The 12,307-nt window shown below is 39.3% G+C and overlaps 1 protein-coding gene across 3 annotated transcripts in view; it reads right to left on the reverse strand.

The window, feature by feature from the left end:
- The window catches only part of SPAG9 (sperm associated antigen 9), a 153,843-nt gene that overhangs the window by 43,102 nt on the left and 98,434 nt on the right, over nt 1–12,307 (reverse strand). For all 3 annotated transcript variants that reach the window (XM_065911018.1, XM_065911017.1, XM_065911016.1), the window contains exons 7-8: nt 12,033–12,132; nt 548–669 (exon numbers count right to left, since the gene is read on the reverse strand). In XM_065911018.1, the coding sequence (XP_065767090.1) occupies nt 548–669; nt 12,033–12,132 (222 nt within the window). The remainder of the gene's footprint in view (nt 1–547; nt 670–12,032; nt 12,133–12,307) is intronic.

Below are 12,307 nucleotides of genomic sequence, written 5' to 3' on the forward strand. Positions count from 1 at the left end.
TGTATGTGAATTCAAAATACAAACTAAAAAGCAATTCAATTCTAAATGCATCCATAGGTGAAGACATTTTCATTTAAAACTTTCATGATTTCAAAGAATACATTCCTACTAATTACTTAAAAGCACAATAACTCTGCCCCACTGGACAGTTAGGGACTTTTTTTTTTAATTTATTTTTGGTTGTGCTGGGTCCTTGATGTGCATTGCAGGCTTGTCTCTAGTTGCGGGCAAGCAAGGGTTACCCTCTAGTTGTAGTGCACAAGCTTCTAAACTGGGGGCTCCCCTTGTGGAGTACGGGCTCTAAGGCACACGGGGCTCAGTAGCTGCGGCTCCAAGCTCTAGGACACAGGCTTAGTTGCTTCGTGGCGCATGGGATCTCCCCAGATCACGGAGCAGCCCAGGGTGTCTTGCACTGGCAGGCGGATTCTTTACCACCAAGCCAGCAGGGAAGCCCCAGTTAGGGACATTTTAAAGAAACGTTCCATTGTATCATTTTAAAAATCTATTTTTAAAACAGTATGATACTATTTCAGATAAACTATCATACCTAGTAAATCTGCTCCTTCATCCACATCTCCAATTAGACCTGAACCAGCTGAAGACAGTTCTTCAAAGAGAGATTCTGTATTGCGATCAAAAGCTTTGTTCTCTATGCCTTTGGTGGGAGTGCTAGGCAACAAAAACAAAACCAAATCAACAGATATGTCAAAGATGTTTTTAACAGTGCAAAATGAATACAAAAGGCTAAGTTACATAAGAATTTTAACCTGTAATATTTAATGTAAAATATAATTTAAAAGAATTTCTCACAGGTTTCCTAAGAAATTTTCATTATATTCCACAGAGAGAACTAGTGAAGAAAATACAGAATATTTTTGTGGTGAGATCCTAGCAGACACAGAAACAGCAGCTGAGAGAGTGCACTATTCTTCATTGTTCAGGCGGTGGTCTAAGTCCTTTCATAGATCACCTTGTTAAAACCACATCTACTCTACAAAAGCGCTGCTGCTCTTATCCCAACTGTACAGAAGAGGAAACTAAAGAGGTTATGGCATTTGCCAAAATCATCCAGCAAATGAGTCAAAGAGGCAGAACTCAAACCTAGGCAGCCAGGCTTCAGAATCCATGATCTTTACCATGATCTATGTTATCTGGGTATAAACTGGAACCACCAGTTTATTTTTCTTTTAAGGGCATCTTGGCAAGATCTACTAAAATTTTAAATGCAAATACCCAGTGACCAAGGACTTGATGTCTAAAATACTCCTACAGGGAATTCCCTGGTGGTCCACTGGTTAGGACTTGGCACTTTCACTGTGGTGGCCCAGGTCAGGGAACTAAGATCCTGCAAGCAGGGTGGTATGGGGGGAAAAAAATGTTTTTAAATAAAAAGTCCTACAAAAACTCTGTCACAAGAAGGCAATTTGTATGTAAAAGGATGGTCAGAGCAGCAAAACTTGAAACAATCCAAGTGCTCATTAAAAGGGCACAGATGAAATAAGTTACGTATACATCTAAAAGTTTAAAATTTTAACTTTAAAAACATTAAAATAGAGCTTCAAAAACGAAAGAAACCCATTATATAGAAGTCCTTTTTAAAAAGCAAGTTGCAATACAGGGCATGTAAGCAGTATGGGAGAATGGGGAAATGTGAGTGTCTAAGCATTAATGTTACATTAATAGAAAAAAGTCTGCATAAGATTTCCAGTTAAATATGGTGGAGATAGTAATTTATCACCCAATAACTCAAAAATGCAACTAAAATGACAGTAAAAGAATCCAAAAAGTATATGCCCACAAGGACAGAGGGAACAGAAAAAGAACCTACAGCAGACACAACATGAACAAAATTCTATAAGATGGAAAAACATGTGGGTAAACATTTGAAACTGATTTAACTGACCAGACTAAGCAGACCAGTAGTGTTTAGAGAGAAAGTATGAGGCCAAAATCCATGAAAAGCTTAGGAATTGATGTAACCAGCAATCTGCAGACAAAAGTTCGCAAGAGAAACATTAAGATAGAGGGATGGGATGATAGTAAGTATAAGAAGCAGTAGGAGAACCTAAATCCAACCCTCTAGAGCAGTGAGACCTCCCTTTTCCTGGCATTACTCCCTGAACAACAGAAGCCAAGGTCAAATGTTATAGGCAGAAAACTGAAGAATCAATATCATTTACTTGTTGTTCACTCGCTAAAGTCGTGTCTAACTCTTGGTGATCTGAAGGGCTGTAGCCCACGAGACTCCTGGACATGGGATTTTCCAGGCCAGTATACCACAGTGGGTTGCCATTTCCTACTACAGAGGATTTTTTCAACTGAGGTAAAGAACCCGAGTCTCTTACACCTCCCACATTGGCAGGCAGATTCTTTACGACAAGTGCCAAAACTTTGCTGTTCAGTCGCTCAGTTGTGTCCGACTCTTTGCAACTCCATAGACTGCAGGTCATGAGGCTTACCTGTCCTTCACCATCTCCTGGAGCTTGCTTAAACTCATGTGCATTGAGTCAGTGATGCCATCCAACCATCTCATCTTTTGTCACCCCCTTCTCCTCCTGCCTTCTATCTTTTCCAGCATCAGGGTCTTTTCCAATGAGCAGTTCTTCATATCAGGTGGCCAAAGTATTGGAGTTTCAGCTTCAGCATCAGTCCTTCCAATGAATATTCAGGGTTGATTTCCTTTAGGATTCACTGGTTTGATCTACTTGTATTTCAAGAGACTTTCAAGAGTCTACTCTAGCACCAAAATTCGTAGACATTAGTTCTTCAGGTCTCAGTCTTCTTTATGGTTCAACTCTCACATCCATCCATGACTACTGGAAAAACCAAAGCTTTGACTATACAGATCTTTGTTGGGAAAGTGATGCCTTTGCTTTTTAACATGCTGTCTAGGTTTCTCATACCTTTCCTTCCAAGGAACAAAAGTCTTTTAATCTCATGACTGCAGTCACCATCCACACTAATTTTGGAGCCCCCCAAAATAAAACCTATCACTGCTTCCACTTTTTCCCTTTCTGTTTGCCATCAAGTGATGGGACTGCATGCCATGATCTTAGTTGCATGTTGAGTTTCAAGTCAACTTTTTCACTCTCCTCTTTCACCCTCATCAAGAGGCTCTTTTCACTCTTCACTTTCTGCCATTAGAGGGATATAATCTGCATATCTGCTGTTGATATATCTCCCAGCAACCTTGATTCCAGCTTGTGATTCATCCAGACCAGCATTTCGCATGATGTACTCTGCAAGTAAGTCAAATAGGGTGACAATATATAGCCCTGTAGTACTCCTTTCCTAATTTTGAACCTGTCAGCTATTCCATTTAAAGTTGTAGCTGTTGCTTCTTGACCCACTTACAGGTTTCTCAGGAGACAGGTATGGTGGTCTCGCACTCCCATCTCTTTAAGATTTGCCACAGTCTGTTATGATCCACACAGTCAAAGTCTTTAGGATAGTCAATGAAGCAGGAGTATAAGATGTTCTGTTGGAATTCCCTTGCTTTCTCTATGATCCAGTTAGCGTTGGCAATTTGATCTCTGGTTCCTCTGCCTTTTCTAAACCCAGTTTGTACATCTGGAAGATTTCAGTTCAGTTCAGTCACTCAGTTGTGTCTGGCTCCTTGCAAACCCATGGACTGCAGCACGCCAGGCCTCCTGGTCCATCACCAACTCCTGGAGGTTACTCAAACTCACGTCCATCGGGTTGATGATGCCGTCCAACCATCTCATCTTCTGTTGTCCCCTTCTCCTGACTTCAATCTTTCCCAGCATCAGGGTCTTTCCCAATGAGGCAGTTCTTCGCATCATGTGACCCAAGTATTGGAGTTTCAGCTTCAGCATCAATCCTTCCAATGAACATTCAGGACTGATTTCCTTTAGGATGGACTGGTTGGATCTGCTTGATATCCAAGGGACTCTCAAGAGTCTTCTCCAACACTGCAATTCAAAAGCATCAATTCTTTGGCGCTCAGCTTTCTTTATAGTCCAACTCTCATATCCATACGTAACTACTGGGAAAACCACAGCTTTGACTAGATGGACCTTGGCTGGCAAAATAATGTCTCTGCCTCTTAATATGCTGTCTAGGTTGATCATAACTTTTCTTCCAGGGAGCAAGCATCTTTTTATTTCATGACTGCAGTCACCATCTGCAGTGATTTTGGACCCCCCCCAAAAAAAAACGCTGTCACTGTTTCCCCATCTATTTGCCATGAAGAAATGGGACCAGATGCCACAATCTTAGTTTTCTGAATGCTGAGCTTTAAGCCAACTTTTTCACACTCCTCTTTCATTTTCATCAAGAGGCTCCTTAGTTCTTCTTCACTTTCTGCCATTAGGGTGATGCCATCTGCATGTTCTCCCAGCAATCTTTATTGTAGTTTGTGCTTCATCCAGTCCGGTGTTTCTCATGATGTACTCTGTATATAAGCTAAATAAGCAGGGTGACAATATACAGCCTTGATGTTGGAACTAGTCTGTTGTTCTATGTACAGTTCTAACTGTTGCTTCCTGACCTGCATACAGGTTTCTCAAGAGGCAGGTCAGGTGGTCTGGTATTCCCATCTCCTGAATAATTTTCCAAAGTTTGTTGTGATCCACAGTCAGAGGCTTTGGCATACTCAATAAAGCAGATGTTTTTCTGGAACTCTCTTGCTTTTTCGATGATCCAGCGGATGTTGGCAATTTGATCTCTGGTTCCTCCGCCTTTTCTAAATCCAGCTTGAACATCTGGAAGTTCACGGCTCACATACTATTGAAGCCTGGCTTGGAAAATTTTGAGCATTACTTTACTAGTGTGTGAGATGAGTGCAATTGTGCAATAGTTTGAGCATTCTTTGGCACTGCCTTTCTTTGGGATTGGAATGAAAACTGACCTTTTCCAGTCTTGTGGCCATAGCTGAGCTTTCAAAATTGCTGGCATACTGAGTGCAGTACTTTCACAGCATCATGTTTTAAGATTTGAAAGAGCTCAACTGAAATTCCATCACCTCCATGCTTTGTTCATAGTGATGCTTCCTAAGGCCCACTTTACTTCACATTCCAGGATGCCTGACTCTAGATGAGTGATCATACCATCATGATTATCTGGGTCATGAAGATCTTTTTTGTGTAGTTCTTCTGTGTATTCTTGCCACCTCTTCTTAATCTCTTCTGCTTCTGTTAGGTCCATACCATTTTTGTCCTTTATTGTGCCCACCTTTGCACAAAGTGTTCCCTTGGTATCTCTAATTTTCTTTATTTTTTATTTATTTATTTATTTAATTTATTTTTATTTATTTGGCTGCATAGAGTCTTAGTTGTGGCATGTGGGATCTAGTTCCCTGACCAGGGATCGAACCCAGCCCCCCTGTATCAGGAGCACAGAATCTTAGCCACTGGACCACCAGGGAATTCCCATCTCTAATTTTCTTGAAGATATCTCTAGTCTTTCCTGTTCTATTGTTTTCCTCTCTTTATTTGCACTGATCACTGAGGAAGGCTTTCCTATCTCTCCTTGCTATTCTTTGGAACTCTGCATTCAAATAGGTTTATCTTTCCTTTTCTCCTTTGCCTTTCATCTCTCTTTTGCACAGCTATTTGTAAGGCCTCCTCAGACAGTCATTTTGCCATTTTTCATTTCTTTTTCTTGGGGATGGTCTTGGTCCCTGTCTCTCGTACGTCATGAATCTCCGTCCATAGTTCTTCAGGCACTTGATCTATCAGATCTAATCCCTTGAATCTATTCCTCACTTCCATTGTATAATCATAAGTGATTTGATTTAGGTCATACTTAAATGGTCTAGTGGTTTTCCCTACTTTCTTCAATTTAAGTCTGAATTTGGCAATAAGGAGTTCATGATCTGAGCCACAGTCAGCTCCTGGTCTTGTTTTTGCTGACTGTATAGAGTTTCTCCATCTTTGGCTGCAAAGAATATAATCAATCTGATTTCGGTTTTAACCATCTGGTGGTGAGCATGTGTAGAGTCGTCTCTTGTATTGTTGGAAGAGGGTGTTTGCTATGACCAGTGCGTTCTCTTGGTAAAACTCTATTAGCCTTTACCCTGCTTCATTCTGTACTCCAAGGCCAAATTTACCTGTTACTCCAGGTATTTCTTGACTTCCTACTTTTGTATTCCAGTCCCCCATAATGAAAAGTACATCGTTTTTGGACGTGAGTTCTAGAGGTCTTGTAGGTCGTCTTACAACTGTTCAACTTCAGCTTCTTCAGCATTAGTGGTTGGGGCATAGACTTGGATTACTGTGATACTGAATGGTTTGCCTTGGAAACAGAGATCATTCTGTTGTTTTTGAGACTGCATCCAAGTAGTGCATTTCGGACTCTTGTTTACTGTGATGGCTACTTCACTTCTTCTAAGGGATTCTTGTCCACAGTAGTAGATATAATGGTCATCTGAGTGAAATTCACCCACTCCTGTCCATTTTAGTTCACTGATTCCTAAAATGTTGATGTTCACTCTTGCCATCTCCTGTCTGACCACTTCCAATTTGCCTTGACTCATGGCCTAACATTCCAGGTTCCTATGCAATACTGCTCTTTACAGCATCAGACTTTACTTCTATCACCAGTCACATCCACAACTGGGCACTATTTTCACTTTGACTCCATCTCTTCAATCTTTCTGGAGTTATTTCTCCACTGATCTCCCATAGCATATTGGCCACCTACTGACCTGGGGAGTTCATCTTTCAATGTCCTATCTTTTTGCCTTTTCATACTGCTCATGGGATTCTCCATACAAGAATACTGAAGTGGTTGCCATTCCCTTCTCCAGTGGACCACGTTTTGGCAGAACTCTCCACCATGACCCATCCATCTTGGTGGCCCTCCACGGCATGGCTCATAGTTTCATTGAGTTAAAGAAGTTTTCAGTTGATGTACGACCAAAACCTAGCTTGAAGGCTTTTGAGCATAATCTTACTACATTGCAAAATGAGCACAAATGTACAGTATTTTGTACATTCTTTGGCACTGTCTTTCTTTGGGATTAGAATGAAAACTGACCTTTTCCAGTCCTGTGGTCACTGCTGAGTCTTCCAGATTTGCTGATATATTGAGTACAGTATTTTATCAGCACCGTCTTTTAGCAATTTTAACAGCTCAGCTGGAATTTCGTCACCTCCACTAGCATTATTTTTAGTAATGTTTCCTCAGGCCCACTTGACTTTGCACTCCAGGATGTCAGGCTCTAGGTCAGTGACCACACCATCATAGTTATCTGCATCACTAAGACCTTTTCTGTATATAATTCTTCTGTGTAGTCAAGCCACCTCTTTTTAATGTTTTACTTAAGTATGAGCAAAACAGCCAAAAAACACCAGATATCCAAAGAAAGCCTCCATTATAAAATTAAAAGCCCTAAAGTCATGGACTGTGATAGGGTACTCAGAATAAAAGGAGACAATGAATGCAAACAGCAGCAAAAATTTGGGGAAAAAAAACAAACAACACAATAATTTTATTTTCATAATAAAGCTATATCCACAAGAGAATTGTAGGATGTTATAAAAAAGCAACCATCCAAGAAAAAGCTTTTAAGGAAAAAAAATGATGACAGATGAAAGATAAACTTGGGGAAATCATCCAGAAATTACAACAAAAACAGAAGAGATAGAAAGAAAAGAAGGAAAAGGGATTTATGAGTATCGGTTCAGAATGTTCAGTATCTACCTAATAGTTCCAGAAAGAGAGAAGACAAAGAGAAATAAAGAAAAAATTTCTCAACTGAAAATAAAAATTTGCAGATGAAACACGTTACCTCAGATACAGAAGAAGATCCCTACATCATCATGAATTTTTAGAAAGGAAAAAACAGAGCAACAACAAATGGGGACAAAGATCCTAAAGCTTACAAAGAAGATATATAAAAAAGCAAGAGTCCACATAGCAACACTCCAAACTGACCATGATAATGAATTAATGTCTTCACAATTCTGAAGGAAAACTTATGAAGATTTTCCAATATAGAATTCTGTATTCAATCAAACTATGAATCATCCCTTTAAATGACATATATCACATTCAAGTTCTCAAAAAACTTAGTTGCAAACAGTCTTTTCCAGGAAGGCTACTAGGAATATGTTCTGCCAAAATAAAGGCATAAATCAAGAAGCAAGATGACATGAAGCAGAAGATATTAAGAAGAGGTGGCAGGAATACACAGAAGATACACATACAATAAAGATACACATACAAAAAATAAATACATACACATACAAGAAATACACATGCAAAAAAAGATCTTAATGACCTGGATAACTGCGATGGTGTGATCACTCACCTAGAGCCAGACATCCTGGAGTGCAAAATCAAGTGGGCCTTAGGAGGCATCACTAAAAACAAGGCTAGTGGAGCTGAGGAATTCCAGCTGAGCTATTTCAAGTCCTAAAAGATGATGATGTTAAAGTGCTGCACTCCATATGCCAGCAAATTTGGAAACTCAGCAATGGACACAGAACTGGAAAAGGTCAGTTTTCATTCCAATCCCAAAGAAGGGCAATGCCAAAGAATGCTCAAGCTACCACACAACTGCACTCATTTCACATGCTAGCAAGGTCATGCTCCAAATCCTCCAAGCTAGGCTTGAATAGTATGTGAACCAAGAACTTCCAGATGTACAAGCTGGATTTAGAAAAGGCAGAGAGGAACCAGAGATCAAATTGCCAACATCCGCTGGATCATCAAAAAAGTAAGAGAATTCCAGAAAAACATCTACTTTGCTTCACTGACTAGGCTCAAGCCTTTGACTGTGTGGATCACAACAAACTATGGAAAATTCTTCAAGAGATGGGAATACCAGACCACCGTACCTGCCTCCTGAGAAACCTGTATGCAGGTCAAGAAGCAACAGTTAGAACCAGACATGAACAACAAACTGGTTCCAAATTGGGAAGGAATATGTCAAGGCTGTATATTGTCACCCTGCTTATTTAACTTATATGCAGAGTACATCATGCAAAATGCCAGGCTGGATGAAGCATGAACTAGAATCAAGACTGCTCGGAGAAATATCAATATCAATAATCTCAGATATGCTGATGACAACACCCTTATGGCAGAAAGCGAAGAGGACTAAAGAGTCTCTTGATGAAAGTGAAAGAGAGTGAAAAAGCTTACTTAAAACTCAACATTCAGAAAACTAAGATCATGGCATCTGGTCCTATCACTTCATGGCAAATAGATAGGACAAAAATGGAAACAGTAAAAGACTATTTTCTTGGGCTCCAAAATCACTGTGGGATGGCGACTGCAGCCAGGCGTTTGCTCCTTGGAAGAAAAGCCATGACAAACCTAGAGAGTGTATTAAGAAGCAGAGACATTACTTTGTGGACAAAGGTCCATCTAGTCAAAGCTACGGTTTTTCCAATAGTCATATATGGATGTGCGAGTTGGACCATAAAGAAGGCTGAGCACAGAATTGATGTTTTCGAACTGTAGTAATAGAGAAGACTCTTGAGAGTCCTGTGAACTGCAAGGAGATCAAATCAGTCAATCCTAAAGGAAATCAATCCAGAATATTCATTGGAAGGGACTGATGCTGAAGCTGAAGCTCCAATACTTTGGCCACCTGATGCGAAGAGCTGACTTATTTGAAAAGACCCTGATGCTGGGAAAGATAGAAGGCAGGAGGAGAAGAGGGTGACAAAAGAAGAGATGGCTGGATGGCATCACTGACTCAATGGACATGAGTTTAAGCAAGCTCCAGGAGATGATGAAGGATAGGTCCACGGGGTCGCAGAGTGTCAGACATGACTAAGCAACTGAACAACAACAAGATGACTTGGGCCCAGGAGACAGAACAGAGGAGAGACATGAAAAGAATTCCCAGCAAGAAAATGAGAACAAATTCCAGGACCAGAGCAAACACAATAAAGTCCAGCATTGGAGAATGGAAATAAATGCTGCCAAGAAACTGGTTTTATATTTGGCCATTTGAGAATGTTTACATTTATGATTTGCTGGGTATCTGTCAGCAAATTAGTGATAGGTGTGTAGAAACCTAAGCAAAAGAAAGAAAACAAAAACAAAAAAACCCTGAGACTTTACTAAAAATTAAAGAAAATCAAAGAAAGGAAATGTAATCATAGCATAATCTGTGACTAGGCTGTTGTTAGTATTTATATATATAATGATACAAACAGTGAACCTTAATTTAAATGAAACTGAAATATAATTATATTGGGAGAATGAAAGGAAAGATGATGGTTTAAATAGCTATGTCCTTGTCATCTTTCACTATAAAGTCAATAGGTAATAATGCAGCCTTTTTTAAACCCGTGGTCCTAATGTGATCCACAGAATTCAGAAAATGATGAGTGACTATTTGTTCAATTTTTTCAAAGAAAGTACATAGCTAGTACTGTTCTAGACACACAGGAGTATAGTTAATTCACTATACAAATGGGGTGCTGTAGGGCATTATAACTTGATTTTCTCACAGAATCCCAACTGAAAAAGAGAGAGACCAAAGAATAGCACAGGAAGATGTGATTTAGATACCTGAAGATAAATACGCAAAGCGACATGAGAGGTGATAAGAGATATCCTCTTGAGAATGGGAATGAAGGGTCAGTAAGGGGCAAGGGGCAACTACTGCCTTTCATATTTTGTATTACCATTTGACCTTAATACTGCATACATACATTGAAAAAGAAAGTGTTAGTTGCTCAGTAGTGTTCAATTCTTTGCAATCCAATGGACTATAGCCTGCCAGGCTACACTGTCCATGGAATTCTCCAGGCAAGAATACTGGAATGGGTAGCCATTCCCTTCTCCAGGGAATCTTCCCGACCCAGGGTCTGAATCCAGGTCTCCTGCACTGCAGAAAGATTATTTACCATCTGAGCAACCAGGAAGTATTTTGTTATTACCATTTACCTTAATACTGTATACATGCTTTACTCTAATAAAAATATGTTTTTGATTTTTAAAAAGAGGTTCAAAATGATAAGTGGGCACAAGTGTTAATAAGTAGGTTTAGGAGAGGATGGAAAAGCAAATTTCACTTTTTATATGCTGCACTGTTTAATTTCTTAAATAAACAATAAAGAAAAAAGTATTTCAATAGGGCACAGCCTTTGAAATCAAAGTCTTAGATTGAATGCTAGTTCCACCTCTTGTTAGTCTGGACAAAATAGTACACAACTCTGAACTACTTTATACGTGAAGGGAAGGACATCTGTCTCGTAAGGTTATAATAAAGATAAAATTATATGATGGTAACAATAATGTTAGCTAACTTTTATTGAACTGGGCACTCTGCCAATGATTTAACATATATTGATTCATTTACTCCTTATAATCATCTAAGGTATTATCATAATTCTCTTTCATGGATGTAGAAATTTACCTCAGATTCAAATCCAGGTCAGGATTAGAATGCATATAGTCTTATCCTAGGGTTTCCCTGATAGCTCAGAAGGTAAAAAATCCACCTGCAATACGGGAGACCTGGGTTTGATCCCTGGGTTGGGAAGATCCCCTGGAGAAGGGAACAGCTACCCACTCCAGTATTTTGGCCTGGAGAATTCCAATTCAGATGACCTTCATTAAGATGATACATAACCATTCTCCTCTAATCACTAAACAGCTTCCCCATGTAAAATAATACTAAAATGAGACTAATTTCTTGCAGTAATGAAACCATTGCAGTTTTGAAGGGAATACATTCTCTTCTTCCTGATTTGGAGGAAGGAATAGATTTTTCCAAATTATACTTTCCCCACTTTTGCTTTTATGTTTTCCCAAGTTCCACAAACAATGGAATATTCCTTTATGGAATACTCCTTCACTGTCTTTTATCCCCATCCTTCTGCATGCTTCTAGTCTCTGATGCTAAAAAGGTAACGGTTCACAGAACATGCAAATTATGTACAAGGTCTAGCTTCAAAAAGAGAATACATAAATATAATATCAACATTTCTTCAGCAAAACATCTGAATGCACTCTTTCTGGTCAGAGACTGGGGAACAGCAATGTGCTTAGGGGAGATGGGAAAAGGAAAGAAGTAAGATATCCCAATTAGACTTGAACAGTACCTTGAGCCTTTATATCCACTGAGATCTTTGTCCATATCCAATTCAGGAGTGGATTCAATGATTGCCTGAACTTCTGACTTCTCTTCATTTTCAGCAGAACCTTAGAAAAGGACAAGATAACAAAAATAACACATACAGCCCCTGATATGAAAATTGTTTCTATGGTTATAAATACATCATTTGATCATAAAAATTTTTAGAGAGCTGAGAAACACAAGGTTAGACAGACAATAGGTCATATATTCAATTAACAGTCAATATGGAAATTAAAAAAA

Source organism: Muntiacus reevesi, chromosome 18 (assembly GCF_963930625.1).
Source record: "Muntiacus reevesi chromosome 18, mMunRee1.1, whole genome shotgun sequence".
In the NCBI taxonomy this organism is placed as follows: domain Eukaryota; kingdom Metazoa; phylum Chordata; class Mammalia; order Artiodactyla; family Cervidae; genus Muntiacus; species Muntiacus reevesi.